A 23,104-nucleotide genomic window follows, 5' to 3' on the forward strand; every position below is an offset into this window, starting at 1 on the left:
AAAACTACAAAACCCACAATACTTTGTCATAATGATATGGCTCTACTTAACTTTAGAGATTTGTTTCCAGTCTTGGAAACAGTCATATATATAAGCTATTTTTCCTAGTTTGAGGAACATCAACCTCTTTCAGAGATTTTAAACTTTTTCTCTATATTTTTTGCATTTAAAAACTCTTGAAAATCTGATAAACGTTATAAATTTCCTTCTCGCAAAAATGTATATACACTTATGTAGACAAAATTTTGCATACCACTTTAAAGGTTCATTTTTGTAAAGTTAATCAAGGAGATAAAGGGAGCTACCTAGAAGGAACATATAATATAGCTTTTTAGTATTACATATAAGTTTTTTTTTTCCTCTAAAGATTTGTTAGATGCAAAAGTTAAAATTCTTCACCTAAATGGCATGAAATATTATGGATTAAGATCCAGTTTACTTTAACCATCAATTTTAGTACTTTTTCAATTTTGTAAACTCTTAAAACATGGGTACACAAAAACACTTAAAAATTCTAATTATACTGTATAAATAAAAACAAAGCCTTACAATTTTCTCTGGACTTTACATAGTATGATATGTTATGAATGTAAGGCTTTAATAACATTGTAAAAATTTGAGATCTCATAATCTTGACCCAAACTAAAACAGACATACTCCAAATTTAATTTTTTAAAGGTAAAAATGACATTCACTTTGTATGAAACTGAAGATGTTTCACCATCCCTGCCAAGATTTTGGGTAATTGTGCAGCAATAACTTCAGACATCATTTCTGGAAATTCAACACTCAGTGTCCGGGACTGAATAAATGTATTCAAGCAGTACAGATGAAGTTGTTTGACAAGCTGTTGGTTTAACAAATGGATAAGAAACGTGTAAGAAAAGTAATAACTTCATATACTATTCAAACATGGCAACTTATTTTTCTAACAATATAAATATTTGCTGTGTTTTCTTCTTACTAAAATAAAAATAACTTCATCCATTATCTAGAATAATATGTAAAACATTACATACTCACAATGAAACATTCTGATAGTTCAAAAAGATTTTTTTTTTTTAATGAAAGTAATTCATATTGATCATCCTGTGGAATTGTGAATGTTTTGGTGTATTTCTTTCTAGTGTTTTTCTTTTTATACATGTATACATACATATCTAGGTATATATGCAATATTCACATATGCATATATATTTTTAAAAATGCCATTATCTTATAAAATGTCTATTAGTCTAGCTTTTTCACATAACATTATATTGACTCTTTCCATGTCAATAAAAACAACCCAACATAACTCGTTTTTTAATTTTTGGCAAATAATTCATATCCATTATTTTAAAAGTCGAATAGTACTGCAAGATTTATAACAAAAACAGCAACACAACTATATGCCAACAAACTGGACAACCTAGAAGAAATGGAACAAATTCTTAGAAACTTATAACTTACCAAGACTAATTCAGGAAGAAATAGAAAATCTAAATAGACTAGTTACTAGTAAGGAGAGTGAATCAGTAATCAAAAATATCCCAATGAAGAAAAGCCAGGGCCAAGTGGCTTCACTGGTGAATTTTACCAAACATTTAAAGAAGAATTAACAGCAATATTTCTTAAACACTTTCAAAAAAATCGAAGAGGAGGGAACACCACAAAGAGCCCCAACTAGCCAAAAAAATTCTAAGAAAGAACAACAAAGCAGGAGACATTCCATTTCCTGATTTCAAGCTATACAACAAAGTTATAGTAATTAAAACAGCGTGGTATTGGCATAAAAACAGACAAATAGACCAATGGAACAAAATCAAGAGCACAGAAATAAACCTAAGCAAGTATTTGACAAGGAAGTCAAGAACATTCAATGGAGAAAAGACAGTCTCTTCAATAAATGGTACTGGGAAAGTTGGATATTCACATGGAAAAGAATGAAACTCAACCCCTATCTACACCACTTATAAAAATTAACTTTAAATGAATTAAAGACTAAAATGTAAGACCTGAAACTATGAAACTCCTTGAAGAAATATAGGAAAAATGCTCCTTAATATGGATCTTGGTAATGATTCTTTAGAAATCACACCTACAACATAAGCAACAAAATAAACGAACAAGTGAGACTATATCAAACTAAAAATCTGCACAGCAAAAGAAACATTAACAAAGTGAAAACACTTTGAAGTGGGAAAAATATTTCCAAACCATATATCTGGTATGGAGTTATTATCTGAAACATAAAAAACTCATGTAACTCAAGTGCTAAAAAAAAAAAAATCCAATTAAAAAATGGGCAAAGATCCGGAATAGACCTTTTTGCAAGGGAGATATATATGAATGGCTGACAGGTACATGAAAAGATGTCATTAGGGAAATGCAAATGAAAACCACAAAAAATATCGATTTCTTTTAGAAAGGTCATGATTAAAAAGATAAGAGATAATAAATGCTGGCATAGATGTGGACAAAGGGAACCCTTGTGCACTGTTGGTGGGACTGTCAGTTGGTACAGCCACTATAGAAAACTGTCTGGAAGTTCATCAAAAATTTAGAAGTAAAACTACCATGTGATTGAGCAATTACACTTCTGGGACTGTATCCAAAGGAAATGAAAACACTAACTCAGAAAGATCCCTGCACCTCCATGTTCATAGCAGCAGTATTTACAATAGCCAAGACATGGAGACAACCTAAGTGTCCATCAATGAATGAATGGATAAAGAAGATGTATTGGAATATTATTCAGCCATAAAAAATGAAGAAATCCTACCATTTGAAACAACATGGATGGACCTTAAAGGCATAATGCTAAGTGAAATAAGTCAAAGACAACTATTGTGTGAGCTCACTTATATGTGGTATCTGGGAAAAAAAAAAAAAAAAAAAACCCCGCCAAACTCACTGGAAAAAAAGATCAGATTTCTGGTTACTAGTGGGGAGATGATGGGCAGAATTGGAGGAAGGTGGTAAAAAAGGTACAAACTTCCAGTTATAAGATAAATACTATGGATGTGATGTGCAATGTGATGACTACAGTGCTGTGTGATATATAGGAAAGTTAAGATAGCAGATCCTAAGAGTTCTCATCAACAGAGAAAAATGCTTTTTTCCCCTTTTATTTTATATTTTTATATATATGTAAATAACTGATATGTTGAAATTTTACAATAGTGTGTCTTTTTTCAATTGTGCTATGCCTTACGCTGGGCCATTATAGTCAGATAACTCATATCCTTCAGTTTCAGCAACTTTTCCTTTATAATTTCTTGCATAATTTCTTATCCCTGATTTTCTCTATTCTTTCTTCTGGACATTCCTATTAATTGGAGAATGGAACCCCCTGTATTAATCCCCTAAATTTGCTAGCTCATATTTCTAACTTTTCGTATCTTTTCAAAATTTTTTTCTGAGAATTTCCTATTTATACTTCAGCCCATCTATTGAATTTTTATTTTTTTGTCTTCTATACTTAATTATCCAAAAGTAATTTTTTGCTAAATGTTCCTTTTGACATGTGTTCTATTCTTCTTTCATGGATGCAATAGCATTCTTATTTCTCCTAATCTCTTAAATTTTTTTTAAAGCTTTCTTATACTCATTGCACTTCATGCTTTTTCCTTTCTTTTTTCTTTTTTTTTAAATTTTGCTTAATGCTTTTTATTTTAGGGGCTTTACTAAATGGCTAATAATCCTTAGCTGTCTGTTTATATTCAAGAGGAAGGTCTCAAATATGACCTGGTGAGAGGATAGCTTCTTTTGTACCTTGACTGTCATTTAGTATGGTTTCTAAACATAGCAAAAAAAGCTTTTATTCAGTGTCTTGACTAACTACATATAACTTGTTTTATGACTCCAGTTCTAATGTTGGGCATTTCACAGGGTTTTTTTCTCTTATATAAGCAATGTTACAGTGAACATCCTTGCATATATAACTTAAATATTCCCCTAATAATTTATTTAAGATAAATCCTTAAAAAGTGGAAATTTAAGAAGCAAATTTTAACTTTTGGTATATACTGCCAGATTGTTTATTAGTATTGTGTAGGAGTTCAGAATGAGTCATCTCAAGATGTGCCTCTGTGGTATGTGGATTATTTTAAGTGAAAGGCAACCAAGATCCTGTAGGTTCAAGATAAATTTCTTCTTCTCCTCCTTTAACTACCTAGAAAAATTTAAATTAGTGGCTTTGCCCATAATAAGAAATTATCAAAGATAACCTTTTGACCTAAGTATATGGCAAGGCAACTACCAATTAACAAACATCTGCAATTCTTATTGCCCTGCAATGACCTTCTTCTCCTGTGAAGCCCCAGGGCTCCTTATCTCATCCTTAGCTCAGAATGCCATGTATATCATCTAAATTTCTGTTCCTGAACCTCTCATGTATGTGGAGTTCCCATATGTATGCAATTAAATTTGGTTATTTTCTTATAATGTTTCATGTATGTTTAATTATTAGACCAGCCAAAAGAACCTTGAAGGGCAGAGGAAAGTTTCTTCCTCCCCCACAATTGTCATTAACTTATAATTCCATCTAAATTGATATGAAAGTATTCTTTTCCACATTCATACCTTTGTTATATATATATAATCTTGTCTGACTTAACGCAAAATATTTCGGAACATATTCGGGAAAATGTATCACAATTCCCATCGACCATTAAATTACCCTCAAATTATACAAATACTGCGAAAAGGATAGTTGGGTGATCTACATTGAAAATAAAGCAAAATATGAATTCTGAATATGAAAATATTGTTTTAAAATATGAGTACAAATATAAATTTGAAGAAACTATATGAAATAAAATTTAGATTTAACATTTAAAAATAGAAATTCAGAAAATCATTGGTATTCTGAAAAACAAAATACTTACATCATGCAAGTTATCAAGAAACTTTGTAAGTTGATAAAAACGCTGTGAACTAGAGACAACTGCTTTTTGCCTCAAACCAATTGCCTTGATAAGCTCTCTAATGTAGTTTGATCTCATTTCTTCAAACTGGTTTTGACTTCTTAGTCCCTCCAAAGGAACTGTAAAGAGACAATTACAAGTGTCAGTTATGTTTAAAATGATGACACAAGCAATTTATAACACTAATTTCTGAGCTGTATGATGATTTCTTTTGATATGTAACTCTAGGTACAAACACCTTAAATAGAAAATAGTGTTATTGATAGTTTTAGGACATGGAAATTTCTAGTTCTCTGGAATATGATAAATAGGTAAGTTAAAGAACATTTCAGCTGACTTATTTTAGAGTTGAGTCAATGTATTATGCATTTAACTTAGAATTTGCTTAAAAGAGCAGCTGACAGTATTCTACAATTTTGTCTCAAATCCTTGGTTCATTTAGTTTACATCTGCATGTATGTTGTATTCTTTCCTTTTAACAAATACTTGGATCTCTCTGTCAAGTCTTCTATGGAAGAAAAAGAGGTATTGTAATGTCACAGGGTTCTCTAATTATAAATTCCTAACTGGGCAGATCATGGTGGGCAGTCACACCCCTGGCCGAGAACTTCCTTAGTGAAAGGTTTTAAAGCAAGTCCTATCCATTGTTTTGTGCATCTAGGTTAATACGCCTTTGAAATGCCAGAAATAATCCTCTTTTCCAGAGCTCTGGAAAGTGCAACCACCCTCAAGAGAGCACATAGTCTAGTTAACTATCTGGTAATCCTTCAATCCTTGCTTGCTTTCTTCCACTTTCCTATAATCTTCCTTACCTTCCCTTTTTAATTCTAATGCATAAAAGAACTGCAAACTGTCATTCTGAGCATTTGAGGTTTGCTTCCTGACAATTGTTATCTGTTTGGCTCAAAAAAACTCATATAATTTTCTATAAGTTTAGATATTTCTTATGTTGACACCTCACGTAATCTCAAGTATTTCTCATTAAGAATTCCCAGATAATTTTTTGTCGTTGTAATAGTGTTAATTTACATGGCTTCATTAAATTTTCTCCTTCCGGCTTATATAGGAGAAAATTATTGACATTTGAATATTTCTCTTATATCCAGCCACTTGGATATATAATTTTTTTATTTCCGTTTTAATTCTAACAATTTTGGGTTGATTATCTTTTGTTTTCTTGGTATACAACAATACTATATTCAAATATTTTCATTTCCCTTTTCCCTATACAGTCATGTGCAGCATTATTATGTTTTAGTCAACAACAGAGGGCATATACACTGGTTGGTGGTCTCATAAGATTATAATGGATCTGAGAAATTCCTATCACCTAGTACAACACATTCCTATCATAGTACAACACATTATACAAATATTTACTATTATGTTAACAATTGCCTACGATCTTTAATACAGTAACATGCTGTACAGGTTTGTAGCCCAGGAGCTATAGGGGAATAGAATCTGTCACCCAAAATATATCTATTTGGCATAAGGATTATTTTAGGCTGGCTAATTTCAAGAAACAGCAGACATGGGAGAAACTCTAGGAAAAACCAGAGTAGAAGCTATTTTTTGTAAAAGACATTTACATTTGTAAGGGACATCTTCATTTGTGGGAGTCTCCTGCTCATTACCAGGAAGAAGAGGATGACCTTATCTCTAAAAACTCTTCATCAGTACAGAAGATAGCAACTTAAATCTGCTGAACAACCTTAACTACTTCTCCTGAACTTCCCTTAACTGATTTTCTCAGTCCATCTTCTTTTGTCTGCAGCTGAAGATGGTATTTAAGGCAGTGGCTTTAGCAGTTTTGGCAAGTTATTTAGTTTTCCTGGGTCTCTCCCATGTATACAGGAGGTATGTGTTAGGTCTAGGAGGGCCCTATCTTTACCCTTCAGTGTGGGAACTAGACTCCTCCCTTACCTTTGTGTGGGAACCGGACCTTGCTTCCGAGTTGGTAATGTTACATGCTCACCTCCCATTTCCACCCTTCCCTGCCAATTTACCTGCCCAAAATATTCCCATTGAAAAAGCCCGCCTCAAGCCCCATATGTTTTAGGTCCCCTCGCATTTGGGGCTGACGCCATCTTCAACTCAGCCTGGCTGTCACTCTGATACAATAAACCTTGCTTAACCTATTTGGCCTTGTGCATTCCTCTTTTGGGGAACGTAACCGTATGCATGTTATTAAACTTGTTTTTCTCAATTTAATCTGTCTTTTATTACAGGGATGTTTCAGCCAAAAACCAAGAAGGATAGAGGGAAAATTATTTTTCCTCCACTATGGAGCATTAGGCTATATCCCATATAGCCTAGGTGTATAGCAAGCTATGCCATCTAGGTTTGTGTAAGTGAATACTCTGTGATGTGCACACAATGATGAAATCGCCCAATGTCCTCAAGTGGCTCATGACTGTAGTTATAGCTCTTATTTCTGCTTCATGAGAGTCAGTGTATTGTTCAGAACTTCCAGAACAATATAAAATGATAATCATGACAAATATCCCTATTTTGTTGCTGATTTTTAATGGGAATGGCTCATTCCCATTATGATGGTAACTAGTAGTTTAGATATTTATCTCTGAAATCTTTAATTCATACATCCAGATCCTAGGCACAACTTCCTATTCTTATGGCTACTTCTCTTCTTTTCACTATATTGTTAATTTACCTATAGCTTTTTTCTCAAATCTTTTATGTTCTTCTTTTGTCACTTACCTGAGATGCTCTGGTTGATTTCTTGGGTGATTCCTTCTTTCACGTATTTTGCTGTTCTTTTTAGACTGCCAACAATTTGGGTGTTAGAATTCCTTGACTGATTTTCCATATTTTTTGTATTTTGCTCTACTTTCGAGATGTTTTCCAACTTTGTCTTCCAATGCCTCTGACTTTTAAATTCTGCCTTCATATATACATGTGTATATATATTTTAGTTTCCAAAGGCTCCTTCCTTTTTGTGTGTGTTCCTTTTTCATTATCTAGTTCTTATTTAATGGGTACAATATGTTCTGTCTTTCTAAGGAGAGATACATTTTTTTTTTATTTTCCTGATGTTTCCATCTCCCTACATGGTCTCTGTTTCCTCTGGTTTTTTTTTTTTTTTCCTGTTTTATTTTTGTCTTTGATGTCAAAAGCTTCCCTTGGATGCCTTGGTTTATTTATATTCATGAGAGAAAAACTAAAAAACTGATAGTTATATTTGAATGGGTAGTGCTTATTGACTGTAAGCTTTAGTGAAGGGCAATCTGGCTAAGCTATTTCAAAGAGAAACTCCTGCAATTAGTATATTTAGTTCTTTTTCTTTCTGGCTAAACAGATTCCACAGAGAAGAATCTTTCATTCACCTTTCTGGAGGATATAAACTTGGATGACAACGTTCTGGGAGGCAGATGGGAGAAGTATGGTCAAGGGCAGTATCTCAATATTTCATATATAATCAATCTATTTTCACCATAGAAACTCTTACCCTTAACAGTACCTGCATTTCACCAATACAACTTATCCTGTTATATCCCCTTCAGGGAATAAATTTGTAATCTCTGAGTTGGAGAGAAACAATTACATGGTTGGGTGATATTTGGAAACAGACTTTCAACATCATTTCCTGTTTTTAACTCTACCTTCACTCTCCTTTCAAAAATCACTCTGTCACCAACTGCAGAGCATGCCAGAGGTATAGTGATGCAGATAAAGGTGCTTCTTAGATTTTCTTATTTCTGGCTTAGAATTCAGCCTTCTGATGAATTCGTTCTGTTTGCTGGTTTACATAACTTTATTGCTACTGATGCCTCTCTGATTCTTTTCATTTTATTTCTTAAAAAAAAAAAAATCCTGTTACTAATATTTTAGTATAGTTTTAGAGGGGTCAATAATAAAAGTGTGTGTTCAACTTGCCACATTTTCCTAGAGATCTGTATTTTAATTTTTAATGGCAAATAAGAGGTTTAAATTCTTATGCATCAAATCATCAAGCTTTTCCTTTGCTACTCTTTCATTGCATTTATTTTTAAAAAGATATTCCTTGTTTGAGATTTCAAAATCATTTATATTACTTTTAGTTTGTTTTTAATGATATAAGTGTTCACATTTAACTCAATTATCTGGTATTTATTTTAGAATACAATTTGAGCCAAATATCCAAAGTGGGTTTTTCCAAAACATAGTTATTTTTTCAACAATATTTGTTCCACTCATTGATTTGTGATGTTTCCATTACAGTATATGAAGTTCTAATATATACCAGTCAGCCTTGACTAACAATTCAGTGTGTCTATTCTCTCACACGATTAATTATTTTAGCTTCCTAATTCCCTCCCCTGACCTCCAATTTTTGTGATGCTTATCTATTTATTCCTTTCCTTCCCAGTGTTCTAGTGATGGTGGAAGCATGTATCAAAATATAGCTTCCATTTGCCTGGGACCCTGAGTGAAGACAATGAGCAGAGCCTTCCTGTTGATCTGCATTAGACATACAGTGGGAAGAATATATATATTTATTTATTTGTTGTTGTTGTTAAGCTACTGGCATTTCAGGATTGCTTGGTCCCCAGCATAAGGTAGTTTACCCATAAATAGAGAATTATGTTACTGATAACTAATTTGGGAGCAGTGGTCCCCAACCTTTTAGGCACCAAGGACAAGTGCTCCTATGAAAATCTAATGCCTGATGATCTGAGGTGGAGTTGAGGAGGTGATGCTAGCGCTGGAGAGCAGCTGCAAATACAGATGAAGCTTTGCTGGCTTGCCCGCCGCTTACCTCCTGCTGTGTGACCAGGTTCCTAACAGGCCACAGACTGGTCTGTGAACTGGGGGTTGGGGACCCCTGATCTATGACATAACTGCTATAGGATTCATTACTGTCAAGAAAGGAGTTAACTTCTGTAATATTAAATTTATGCCATTTGACTGTTTTGGCCAGTCTCATATCAATACCTTTAGTCTACTTTATGCTACTTCATTAAAGTAGGCTTGAAGGTCTTTGCTCCAAATATGATTTTCAAGGGAGGAAATAGGGCTATGGATCCTTAGATCCTGTATTTGTTCATCTCTGTATAGATTTCACCAGGAAAACTTCTTTTTTAAGGGGTTAGCTTTTCTACCTTTTCTCCTGATGTGTTACCCCTATTCCTGCCATTTGATATTTGTGCTGTTAGAAAGAAGTTCCTGCAAAGATACTGCTGAGAAAGACCCTAGGCTCTCCTTCTACCTAAGGTCTTAGCTCCCTGATGTTCTTTTTTCAGGTCACTATGAATGAAGGATGGATCAAGTTGGATAATCAAGGGCTGAGCTTGCTTGTGCATGGAAAAGGCACAGAAAAGGGTAAAAGGTAAAAGAAGTTTTAAACATTTTACCACCCAGACCCTTGCGAATTCACCGAAGGCAGAGGTACATGTGTTCTTTGAGTATGAGAAAAAGAGGGAAATTAAATGCCCCTACCTTCTAGTGACCAATGCTATGTTTCATAATATACTATTTTCTTTTCTTCTTTTGAATATCCATTTAAAGTGCATTTCCTAGTCTCTCTTGCAGTTAAGATGGGCCATGGAATGTGGGTAGAAGTGACACATGACACTTCCAGGTTTCCCCTCCAAACTTTTTCTCAGCGTTCATCTAGTCAGATCCAGTGAAAGAGTCCAAGTTGCTAGGAAGGGGTGGAGTTCCTGCATGAAAGGAGTCTGGGTTTTCCTGCTAACCCACTGGACTATGACTGTGAGTGATAAACCATTATTGTGTTATGCTGCTGATCTTTGTAGTTATTTGTTATAATAGTTACCCTATCCTGACTTAGAGAACAGTTCCAGACATAATTGTGTAGTTTATATAGTAAATCCTTTATGGAGTGGGGGTGAAAGGAAATATAGTTTGTACTTATGCAATATTGGTTAGTTCATAATAACCTAAATGTGTGAACATGAAAAAAGTCAATCATGTTTTATCTAAAAAAAGAATTGGCTGAATTGATGATATGTGTTTGTAAAACCTGAGAAATATAATTAATGTCTGTGACAGTATATTGTTTCTTGTTTGCAGTTACAATCAAAGATTCTTACTTCATGTATAATCCTATGATTATATAGTTGAGAGTTTTCTACTGAATCAAAAATTAAGAAAGTAAATGTCTTATATTAAATTACTTGTACTCACTTGTACTAAGAAGTAGCAATACTTTCATACAGAGAAATTCTTCTTGGCTAATTTGGAGCTTCACAAACTCCTGTGGGATCTGCCACATGGTAAGGCATAATGGATAGAATGATGATTCCTTCATCCGCTGTCTGGCACCACACACAATACACACAAGAAAAAGCAACAGAAAAAAAAAAAACAAAAACATACAGTATCTTAGCCAGTTTATTTAATCTATCAGAGAATATAAGATTTCATAATTATTTATTATTGAAGATGATTTTTTATAAAGAAACTCAATATTTGGAATTTTAAACATCTAAATTTTTTCACAATACTGAATTTTTGAGGGCAAGAAATTTTAAGTTAGAAAATCATATTAAATATACATTGACCAAGAATAATTTCTCACTTTTATGGTCACAGTTTAAAAACCTAAACCAAGAAAAGAGAACATAGTTGTAAGAGTTGAAAATATGGAGATGAAGAACATTCAGGATATAATTTGTTACTGATGACTTTTTTTCCTGTGAAAAATATTTAATTTTGTGTGCAGTCCAATATGTGAATGGATTAAATTCACAGAAACTAGAGTATAGAATAGTTCAGCATATTCAATTCAGAGCATTTACTGTGGAATAGTTACACCATGAACTAGTCTTGGGAAAATGTATGGTGATATAGAAAAGAGAACATTTGGAAGCACTAAATAATTGACAAAGTCAAACACCAATTCGGAAGGTTGAGGAAATTTTTTAAAAGTATTTTCTCAACCATGTGCTGTTTTGTAATTTCTACATTTGTCAAATGAGGCTTATAGCAACAATGAAAACCAGATTTTGACTCAGAAGAGCCAAAATTAATCCCATCACTCAGATTCTTTGGCAACTTATGCAAAACTTCTGAGCCTCAGTATTCTCAGCTGTAAAATGAAGGATGCTGGTTCCTTACTAATTTCAAGGGATTGTAAGATAAAATGGATTAAAATATATAAAAGTTACCTGTAAATTGTAAAGATTTATATAAGTAGAAGTTGATGTTATATAATTGAATCAGCATTCACCATTAGAATAGTATAGATATTTCCGTGAAAAGATTCTTATTTAGATGTTATAGAAAATTAATTATAGTAATTTAATTACTATATTTATCTTTTTTATTTGATAATTGAAATATTTATCTTTTGTAAATCGAAATATTTATCTTTCAGTTTAAAAGATTCCCAGTATGGTTTTTCCTCTAAAGAGAAATACTGTCTTTATCTTTTGAAGGTAAGTCAGTACTTTCAAGCAAAATTATTTCTAATTTACTTCATTATCTTCATTAGTACCAAGGTATGAAATTTTAATTTGATAAACTAAACATTTAATTTTTATCTAAGTATATTTCTTGATACATTTTTGAAGTTTAAAAAATTGAATTTTAGACAACTACTATATACTGAAACAAAAGGAAAAATCTTCAAATGTTAATTACTGATAAAATGATATAATTTTATTAATGTTGTCATATCAAGCTATATCCTGAGGTAATTCTGAGAAACTTTTCAGGAAAATTCTATTATTTAGAACTCTAAATGTATGATTACCTACATTTGTAATGTAATTTTCAAGATTATTGTACATATACACTAATGAAAATAAGAACAACAAAGGTCAAGTTAGTACTTACTCATTTAGTATTAGATCAGGTGCAAAATATAGCATCTGCCCACTGACATGTTTATAGGATCTCCATCCTAGTCCAAATACCATTAAGCTCATCCAAGAATATTGGATGAGAGTTATTTGGTCATCAATATGTAAGTTTCGAAAACCTACAAATTAAAAAATAAAATGATCACAAAAATCACTTGTATTAAAAATGTTGAAAATACATAGAAATTTGAAAAATATGTAAGTAGGGTAATATCATATTTACAATTTCAGTACATTTACATTCAAAATCAAGAAATATTAATAAATAGGTCCTGAGAAATTAAAAGGAGCACCAACTTTGAAAGGCATTAAAATTAGTTACTATGATTTAGCATTCCTGGGAATTCACTATTTGAATCAATTATCCATCATTCACTCATGCAACACTCATTTATTGAGAGCCATTTGTATACTGGTCACATGTTAAAATGCTGGGGTTACAAAGATAGATAAGACACAACCCTTGCCTTTAAAAGAATCTCAGAACAAGAGAAACAAGCACATAAGTGCAATGATAGAGAAGGTTAAGAGGGAGTACACCAGGCAATTGGAAGATCAGAAAAAACACCCTAAAAGAAAAAGAGATAACGCTCAAGTAGAATATAATCAGTTTGTTGAGGGATCTCAATTCTTTGAGATTTAAACATAAACTAGTTTTATTTTTGTAAAACCACTGCTTTTAATTTTGCTATATCTAACTTTAACATCCCTTATGTGTTGAGTAGATTCCATAGTTTTCTGGTCACTTTTGTTTTTTTTGAAACAATCCAGTCTTATTTTAAACTCCCAGGTGGCTTAAAGAGGTTTAGAGACTGTGTGTGTGTGTGTGTGTGTGTGTGTGCGCGCGCGCGCGTGTGCGCGCGCGCTCTAGTCTTTCACACCATGCCTCTTTTAGCTCTTTCTCTGGTACTGGTGGCAGAGAGAAGATAACAGAAAGGGCAAAATGTGTCATGACATAAATGGTCAAAGTCTTCACTCCATTTCTTTCCAATTCTCTTTTTGCCTACTTGGGATGCGGGGATCACCAATTCAGCACTGATGAACTTAAAGGAGAGAAATAAAGAGATAAGTTTGGAAATGTAGCTTGGGGTCAGATTATGGATAGTCTTTATGTCTATTAAGGAACAATGAGCGAGAATAGCCTTATTTACACTGTGGATGGTCCTCGGTAGCCATGTGGAAGATGATTGCCAGAGAATAAGTCTGGATTTAGGGAGAGAATTTGGGAACTATTGCTAAAGACCAAGTGAAGGATAATAAAAATCCCAAATAAGTCAACGGGTAGGAGTAGAGAGATCAGAGTGCATCAAAAAAATATTTAAAGAATAAAATCAAAGAAATTTGGCAAATGATTATGTGTAGGTAAGAGGAGGAAGGTGTCAAATAGATCTTTCATTATTTTAATTGCATGATGGATGATGGTAACAGCATTAATGAAATAAAATAGAGAAGGAGAAATAGGCTAGAGAGAAGATAGTAAGTTTTAGACATGTTTGATAGTGACCTCTGGAATAGCTAGATTGTAGTTGGATATATGAATTAGAAGTGTGGAGAAATAGCTTACCTAGAAATATAAATTTGGAAATTATTTATATTTGAGTATAGCTGAAACAATGAGAGTGGATGAAATATTTTATTATCGTACAGAGAAAAACAAATGTTTTGGAACATCAATCACTTTCTATAAAGCTGTTTAATAACATCTATTCCCTCCAAGTCCACCTACAATTGACCAATTTCAAGAGTAAAATCAAAGCAAACTTAATTTCTTAGATCTCAAGAGCAAAAGACATTTATTTCCTGATTCTGGAAATCATCTCAAAGTAGGTAGCAGAAAAGGTTATCTTCTCTCCATATATTCCAGATAGTCTCATCTTTATGTGGAGTATAAATATATATTTGTCAAATTTATGTGTCATATATATGTTATTAGAGATATGTAACAAATAATTATTTCGTATATATATGAAAAATTGCAGACTCAGAAAAATTAGGTTCAATTAATCAGATGTATTAAAACATTAACAGATTGTTCACTATCATCTCCAGGAGTATATTCTTTTATTCTCTGTACCTTTCTTAGACAATGTTATAATTTTATAAAGAAAGTATTTTATGCTATTAAATATCTGACTGACTATGTTATAGTTTTTGCTCTAGGCCTTTGTTATATGATAATCTCTGTGTAGTTTTTAAAATTTGACAAAGTTATATAACAGTTAATCCATTTTAAAAAAAAAACAGATTTGGTTTATATTTACATATTTAGATTTACTTTACTCTTTTTAAAGTTTGTTTTGCATTCTGGGGTTATTAAAAACTAGAAGAAGCATTTTTATTATAAAAAGCAAATCTTGCTGAAATATCTGAAAATGTACGAAATTACCAATATTTATAGCAGAAAGTGTACTCTTTCCATTTAACAGAATAGAGTGCAACTAAGTAAACAGCTTTATTTATTCCACCTGTTAGAGAGCTTAACTGTGATAGACGTACAATGGTAAATTGTCTTGAACATGCCTTGTCCAGAAGTGCAATTTTTCCTTCATTAACTGTAATATTATTCATTACTTTATAAACAAAGACGGGAACACTGAGATCAAATTTCCATTGATGATAATGATCACCTAGGTAAACTTAGTACATTTGAGATGATCCAAATGAAAACCTTCACATAGGTAAATGATGGATGATCCCTAATTGTGTTTAATAGAAACACAATTGTAAAGAAAAATACCCTCTTCTTTTATGTGACTTTACCTGATGATTTCTGACAAAAGCCCTGTTACAAGCTGTCCAATCCTTACTGCTAAAAAAATAAAATAAAATTAAATTAAATTAAAAGAATACAGTAAAGACATAGCCTGAATGACCTTCTAGGTTCTCCTATCTTCCAGAGTTCTGATAAAATATATAGGTTTTGCTTTTGTAGAAACCGTTGTGTATTAAAACAGTAAATTTATAACAAAGGCAGAGTATTTAAATATCTCAGCACCTTCTGATGCAAAATATGAACTTTGAAGAGCACAAAAGAGCTTCAGCACAATAAATGTGATCACCAATATATTTTTAATGACTTATTATGTAGTCTGGTGAGGCAGACAGAAAAATAGAACCTAATTATAACTCACAGTAATAGTGGTATCACTGACAAAGGCAAGGATGATGTGAGAGAGCTAGGAGACTTTGACTATATCTGGGAAGGCTCACGAAAATCTTGAATCCTGAAGGCAAGTTAAAGTCCAGCCAAGGGAAGATGTGGGAGAAGTGTGGGTCCTCCACATAGGGAGAACAATATGGGCAAAGAAAAAGCAGGAAACTGAACAAAAGCATTGTGGGAACTGAATCTTAGACTTGTTTGAAGAGGAAAAGAGAGATAATGTTTCAAATTCAGGGGCCAGATCACAGATGGGCTTTGGATATTAAGGCTAAGAATTTTAGACTTTGTTCTGAAAAGGAAAGAGTATAATTATAATTATTTTAGGAAGATGATTTTGGAGACAGAATATTGTTTGGGGCAGTGTGAAACTGTGATATTAGGCTCAGTTGGGGGAGGGGCAACTACAGCAGAAATCTAGGAAAAAATTATGAGGACCTAAACTAATCAGGGCAGTAGCAGTGAATGTATAATGAATCACATTTAATAAGTAGAGATGACAGAATTTGATAATTGGTCAGGAGGTGAAGGAAAAAATATCCAAGATTCTGTCTGAGGTGCCATTTCAAGATACAGAAAAAGAGTTTAGGTTTATGGAATAGAAGGTCATGTGGACGTTCATTCAAATGGAAATATATAATAAGCAATTGAAATACATGGTCCAATAAGTTCAGTAGAGGGTCTTCGTTAGTACTCTGTATTTAGGAGTCATCAGAATATACTGGTTGTTGAAGACAAGGCTATGAATGAGTTCATCCAGATTATATAGAGTGAAGAAATACTGGAGTACAATATGGAACCCAGAAAATGCCATATTTATGGTGTAAGTGGAAGAACAAATCTACAAAGGAAAGAGAAAATGTGTAAATTGAGAGAAACAAATCTATCTGAAAGGAAAGTGATGAATGTCAAAGGAAGAGTTTTAGCAAGAAATGGTTACTTTGTCATGGCCCCAGAGGCAGGTGAAACATGGTAAGGACCTAAAGTATTCATTTGGTTTGGCAAGTAAATAATTTTGTTGACATCAGCAAAAATAATTTCACTGGAATAGGATGTTCAAAATATCATTTTTGAAAGTCTTCATAAAATCTTATTAAAGCCTAATTCTACTCCTAATAGGCTAATCTCATTTCTTTTCCATCACTTTTTTTGGGAGAAATAATTTGATTTATTCACTTTATGAGAAAGAAAAAATCTTTTGTCACATATGCAATGACTGTCACTGACTTCAAAGATATTTTGGCATGCTTCAAAGGCAGAAAATGAGGCCAAGGGTTGTTTCAGTCTTCTGATACTGGTGATTGAAATTTGTCTGGCTAACTGACCAAGTAGTAAGGTATTTATTCAGAAATGTTCAAATATGTCGAAGCATTGACCTAAATAGATTTTTTTTTATCAACAAATAAAACAAAATTTATCAAAGGGAAAAATATTTTCTTCAAACCACTCTGTCATGTCAGTTCTGCTACAAGGTACTGATTATATGGGATGAAGATTATTTTAAGGCAAAATTGGATTGAGAATGAGTACTTACTAATTTCCAAAGCCGGCCCTGACTTGCAAGACTCTGCTTGATCAGTCCATAACTTATGCCTCTAATTTACTATATGCCACCTTTTAATACTTGGGTAATGAAACTCCCAGGAGGCCAGTACTTACTGTAGTTGTGTTTGAGAAACCATATGTACAAATGTATTTTCTAAATCAGCGGCTATTAAAAGTTTTAATTACTACACTGTGGAAGGAAGATATAACATTTTTTATGTTACTTGTAAAATAAAGGTGTTAGGTATTTTTTTTGTGAATAATGCATTAGACCAGCACAAGGATGGTTCCCAAGTTTTCATTGTGGAATGCTTTCTCTTCTTATCATGATTTATCAAAGTTTCATTTCTCTTTCAAGATGCAATTTAACTGACACCTTGGCTCTGAAGCCTTCTCTAGTCCCTGAAGCCAAAAATGTTCTTCTGTTCCCATACATATCTGTATCTTATGTTACTTTCACTATAGTTGTTTGAGAATCTTACATATTTCATTGATTGAAAGTTCCTTAATAGCATATCTTGTTCATTTTTTTAAATTTTGCAAATGTGTGATGCTTCAAATTCCAAATGAAAATATCAAACATGGAAGTTACAGTTACAGCTAAAAATGAATGTAAAATCATTCATATATCAATGCAATATGTCAGATGCAATGTATCCTAAGAGGTCACTTGTAAATGTGCTGTCATGAGGCTAAAGTATCTTCCAAGTCTCTTTTAAACTGTGACAAGAAAAAAATTCTGCAGTCCTAAATTAAATTGCAGCAGGTCAGAAAGAAAGAGACAAGAGTAATTAACCAGTTAGTAGCTGTGAGCCAACTAACAAAAGACTGCTCACATTACTGAATGTATGTTGAAGCTTTGAATCACCTTCCAGGTGGCTGTTTAAAAAGTAATGGACCATCAGACTCCACCTCATTCTACTTATACTTTCAGAACTGTTGTACATAACCAATCAAAAGTAGTAAATATCTCTTCTTTACAGACTGTACCTATCTTAGAACTGTCCCTGCTTCACCTTTTTCCACTTCCCCCATCTTCCCTATCTATAGCCAATGTAAATTCTTTTAAAACAGCTTACATCTTCCTTCCCAAAAACATAAGGTATAAAAGAGCACATCAATTCCAGGATGATAGACATGTCATCTTCTCTATTCAGCCCTGCTGCTGGTGGTTAGACTTTATGCCCCCAGACCTGGTCTTTTCTATCTAGCTTTGGCTCAATAAACCCTTTCTTTTAGAAATGTTTTCAGATGTGATTTTTTTCTTTAACAGATTCAAATATATTTCTGAGATACAATATGTTAGATAAACTATAATTATGTAACAGATTCAAGATAATAGAAGAGCATAGACAAAAAAGAAATGAAATCCTGACCTGGCAACAAGAATCCTCTCAAGGACCTGCAGATATATACCTTGGGACCCTCATGCATGGTTATCATTCTAAATCTGATATCAATCTGACTTTCCAAATACATTTCTTACTGTATGATCTGATCTTCCAACATGTTCTCCTAGCAGTATCTTTTTTCTGCACTTTAAATAAGCAAACTGACATCCTGGTGTATTAGTAAGATTCATTTAACAAAAGTCCATCTTTCACAGAGGATCAACATGTGAGTGAATGGAGATTCAAGCAGAGTCAAGATAGTGGAGTAGTTAAAGTCTGAACTTACCTCCTCCCAAGAACATTAAAATTACAACTGAATTATAGAACAAACATCACTAAGAAACACCCAAAGACTAACTAAACAGAATTCCTATAACTAAAGATATAAAGAAGCGCTAAACAGAATTCCTATAACTAAAGATGTAAAGAAGCCACATCGAAATGGGTGGGCGGGGTGGAGACTTGGTCCAGACAGATCCTATACTTGAAATGGGTAGGCGGGGTGGAGACTTGGTCCAGACAGATCCTATACCCATGGTGTGACGATTAATAAATAGGAGGGATAGCTCAGCTATGGAGTTTCGCTTGAGAAGCGAGGGGTCCCTGTAACATCTAGATTTGTAAAACAGCCAGAATTATGTCTCAGAAAGACAAAAGGCTGCGGGAGATTGAGATGTAGTTATAAAGAGTTCAGGCAGTCACTCACTTGCTCCAAGTTCCAACCTGGGCAGCAACTCAAGAAGCACCTGGGTCATACAGGGAGAAATTAAATTGACTAACTTTAAGGTAAGGGCTGAAGGGGCATAATCGGGGGAATCCTCTCAGGAGACAGCACTGGCAGGTTACCGTTGTTCTTTTGTTGACCTCTCCTCCCATCCAATTGGCTCTATGAAGGCAGGCGCATAATCTGTCACTGTCCATTAACCTAGGTAACATCATTTGGCCAACTGTGGTGCTCCCTGAATCCCTGCCCTACTCAGCCTGCTTGCATAGCTGGAACCTCTTCCAATGACTCTAGATCTTCCATGAGAGCCTTAGCTCTTGCTCCAGAAATTCTCAAAAAGGTCTGCAAAGCCCACACAAGTGGCAGTCAGCCTCAGATAACACTACAGCTTCTCCCAAAGGCCTGCAAACATCACACAAGTGGTGATTGACCTCAACTTGCATTGTAGCTTCCACCTAGTGGCTCTGAGCTTGGCACAAGTAGCTGCCAGTCTCGGCTTGCAAAGTAGACCCAACAAATTAGCCCAAAGTTCAGCACAAGTGGTACCTGGCCTTGACTTGCATCATGGCCCCTATCAAGCAGCCCCAAACTTAGCAAAAGCAGCAGCTGACCTCAGCTCACAGTGGAGGCCCTCTCAAGAGATTCCAGACCTGATACACCCAGCAGCCAGCTTTGGATTGCACCAGAGCCCCACCCAAGCAGCTCCACAAACAGTGGCCTTGGCTGGCACCAGATCCCTGCTAAAGTGACTCCCAATCCCTGAAATCAGCACCCACAAACAGCTCATCTACTGTAGTCACAGCCAGCCACTGACGTGCCAGCAGTAAGGGAGCCCAATTAAAACAGAACACACACAACCCACACAGGAAACATACGTTGAGCACCTGGCTCAGGAAACCAGTGGGTACTGTGCTGCAGTGCCCTACAGGACACCTTCAAGCTCAGGAGATGTAACAGATTTATTTAACATACAGAAATAAACACAGAGCTAGCCAAAATGAGGATACGAATATGTCCAAAATGAAAGGATGGGATAAAACTCCACAAAAGTACTAAATAAAATGGAGACAAGTAATCTACCAGGTAAAAAGTTCAAAACATTGGTAATGAACTCAAGAGAATAGATGAACTCAAAACCGCAACAAAGAACATAAAAAAAAGAACCAATCAGAAATGAAGCATACAATAACTGGAAAAAAAAAACCCATACAGTAGAGGGAATCAACAGCAGATTAAATGAAGCAGAAGATCTAATCAGTGATCTAGAAAATAAAGTAATGGCACACACTCAATCATAACAGCAAAAAGAAAAAATGAGGATGGTTTAAGGGATCTCTGGACAACATCAAATGTATCAACATTCACATCATAGGCATTCTAGAAGAAGAAGAGAGAAATGTACTGAAAACCTATTTGAAGAAATAATGACAGAAAACTTCCCTAACCTGGCAGAGGAAATAAGTCCAGGAAAGACAGAGAGTTCTAAAGAAGATGAACCCAAAGAGGCCCACACCAAGACACATCATAATTAAAGTGCCAAATGTTAAAGACAAAGCAAATCTTAAAAGCAGCAAGAGAAAAGCAGCTAATTACCTACAAGGAAGCTCCCATAAGACTGTCAGCTGATTTTCAACAGAAACTTTGCAGGCCAAAAGGAATTGGCATCCTATATTCAAAGTCACAAAAGGGAAAAACTCTACCCAGAAGGTTTATCATTTAAATTTTAAGGAGAGAGAGTTTCCAAGACAAACAAAAATTAAAGGAGTACATCACCAGTAAACTGGTATTACAATAAATGCTAAAGGGACCTTTTTAAAGTAAAAAATAAAAGGGCAAAACTAAAAATAAAACATAGGAAAGGAAAAATTTCACTGACAAAGGCAAACATTTAGTGATAATGGATCAACCAATTATAAAGCTAGTACAAAGGTTAAAAATAAAAGCAGTAAGATCATGTATAAATACAACAATAAATTAAGGGATACACATACATACAAGACACAAAGGATGAAAAAAACAAATGAGGGTGAGTATAAAATGTAGTGGTTTTAGAATGCATTTGAACTTAAGTAACCAACAACTTAAAATAGACTGCTATAAACATAGTTTGGTATATATGAAGCACATGATAACCACAAACCAAAAATCTATACTAGATATATAAAAATAAAAAGAAAGGAATCTAAGCATAAACTACAGAAAGTCATCAATGTATGAGAGCAAAAGAAGGAACAAAGAACCACAAATAATAGAAAACAATAAAATGTCAATAACTACATACCTGTCTTATTATTAACTAATAATACTTTAAATGTAAATGGATTAAATACTCTAATCAAAAGATATAGGGCGGCTTACATGATTTTAAAAAAGTGCCTATACATAGGCTGCCTACAAGAGATTCACTTCAGATTAAAAGACACAGACTGAAAGTGAAGGGATAGAAAAAATATTTTATGAAAATGGAAATGAAACAAAAGCTGGAGTAACAAAACAGACAAAATAGACTTTAAAACAAAGATTAACAAGAGACAAAAAAGGGCATTACTTAATGATAATGGGTTCAATCCAACAAAGGATATAAATCTTATAAACATCTATGCACCGAATGTAGGAGCACCTAAATACATAAAGCAAATATTAACAGATATAAAGGAAGAGATCGATAGTAATACAATAATAGTATGGGACCTTAACACCCCTCTTACATCAATGGATAGACCAACAATTCAGACAAAATCGACAAGGAAACTGTATCCTTAAAAGACGTTATATCAGATTAATAGATATATACAAAACATTTTACCCCCAAAATAGCAGAATATACATTCTTTTCAAGAGTACATGGACATTTTCTAGGACAGACCACAAGATAAGCCATAAAACAAATCTCAACTTTAAGCAGATTGAAATATCAAGCATCTTCTCTGATTTCAATGGTATGAAACAAAATCAATGATAAGAAAACTGGGAAAAACTCAAATACATAGAAGCTAAACATGCTATTAATGAATGAAACTAGAAATCAATTACAAGAAAAGTGGAAAAAACACAAACACATAGAGGCTAAATAATATGCCATTAAACAATGAATAAGTTAACAAAGATGGAGGAAATCAAAAGATATCTTGGAGAAATGAAAACGAAAACACCATGACTCCAAATCTAAGGTACACAGCAAAAACAGTCTACAAGGGAAATGTATAGAAATATAAACCTACCTCAAGAGGAAAAATCTTAGAGAAAAATAATCTCACTTTATATAAACAGGAACAAGGCCCAAAGAGGAAGGAAGGAAATAATAAAGATCAGAGCTGAAATAAATGAAATGGGACTAAAAAAAATAGAAAAGATCAATTCAATAAAGAGGTGGTTTTTTGAAAAGATAAACAGAATTGATAAATCTTTAGCCAGACTCATTAAGAAAAAATAAAATCAGAGATGAAAGAGAAGTGACAACTGATGCCACAGAAATTCAATGGCTTCTAAGAAAATACTACAAATTTTCATATGCCAACAAATTGGACAACTTGGAAGAAATGGATAAATTC

The 23,104-nt window shown here is 33.6% G+C and overlaps 1 protein-coding gene across 2 annotated transcripts in view; it reads right to left on the reverse strand.

Annotated features, from left to right (window-relative positions):
- Positions 1-256: 256 nt before the first annotated feature.
- Positions 257-23,104, reverse strand: part of PGR (progesterone receptor) — an 88,374-nt gene continuing 65,526 nt past the window's right edge. Inside the window, exons 5-8 of one of the 2 annotated variants that reach the window (XM_006907502.1) lie at positions 12,711-12,855; positions 11,058-11,188; positions 4,872-5,029; positions 257-847 (exon numbers count right to left, since the gene is read on the reverse strand). In XM_006907502.1, the coding sequence (XP_006907564.1) occupies positions 692-847; positions 4,872-5,029; positions 11,058-11,188; positions 12,711-12,855 (590 nt within the window). In that variant the 3' untranslated portion in view covers positions 257-691. The remainder of the gene's footprint in view (positions 848-4,871; positions 5,030-11,057; positions 11,189-12,710; positions 12,856-23,104) is intronic. The other variant, XM_025043775.1, reaches the window with a different exon arrangement.

This window comes from Pteropus alecto, unplaced genomic scaffold (assembly GCF_000325575.1).
Source record: "Pteropus alecto unplaced genomic scaffold, ASM32557v1 scaffold12, whole genome shotgun sequence".
Lineage (NCBI taxonomy): Eukaryota > Metazoa > Chordata > Mammalia > Chiroptera > Pteropodidae > Pteropus > Pteropus alecto.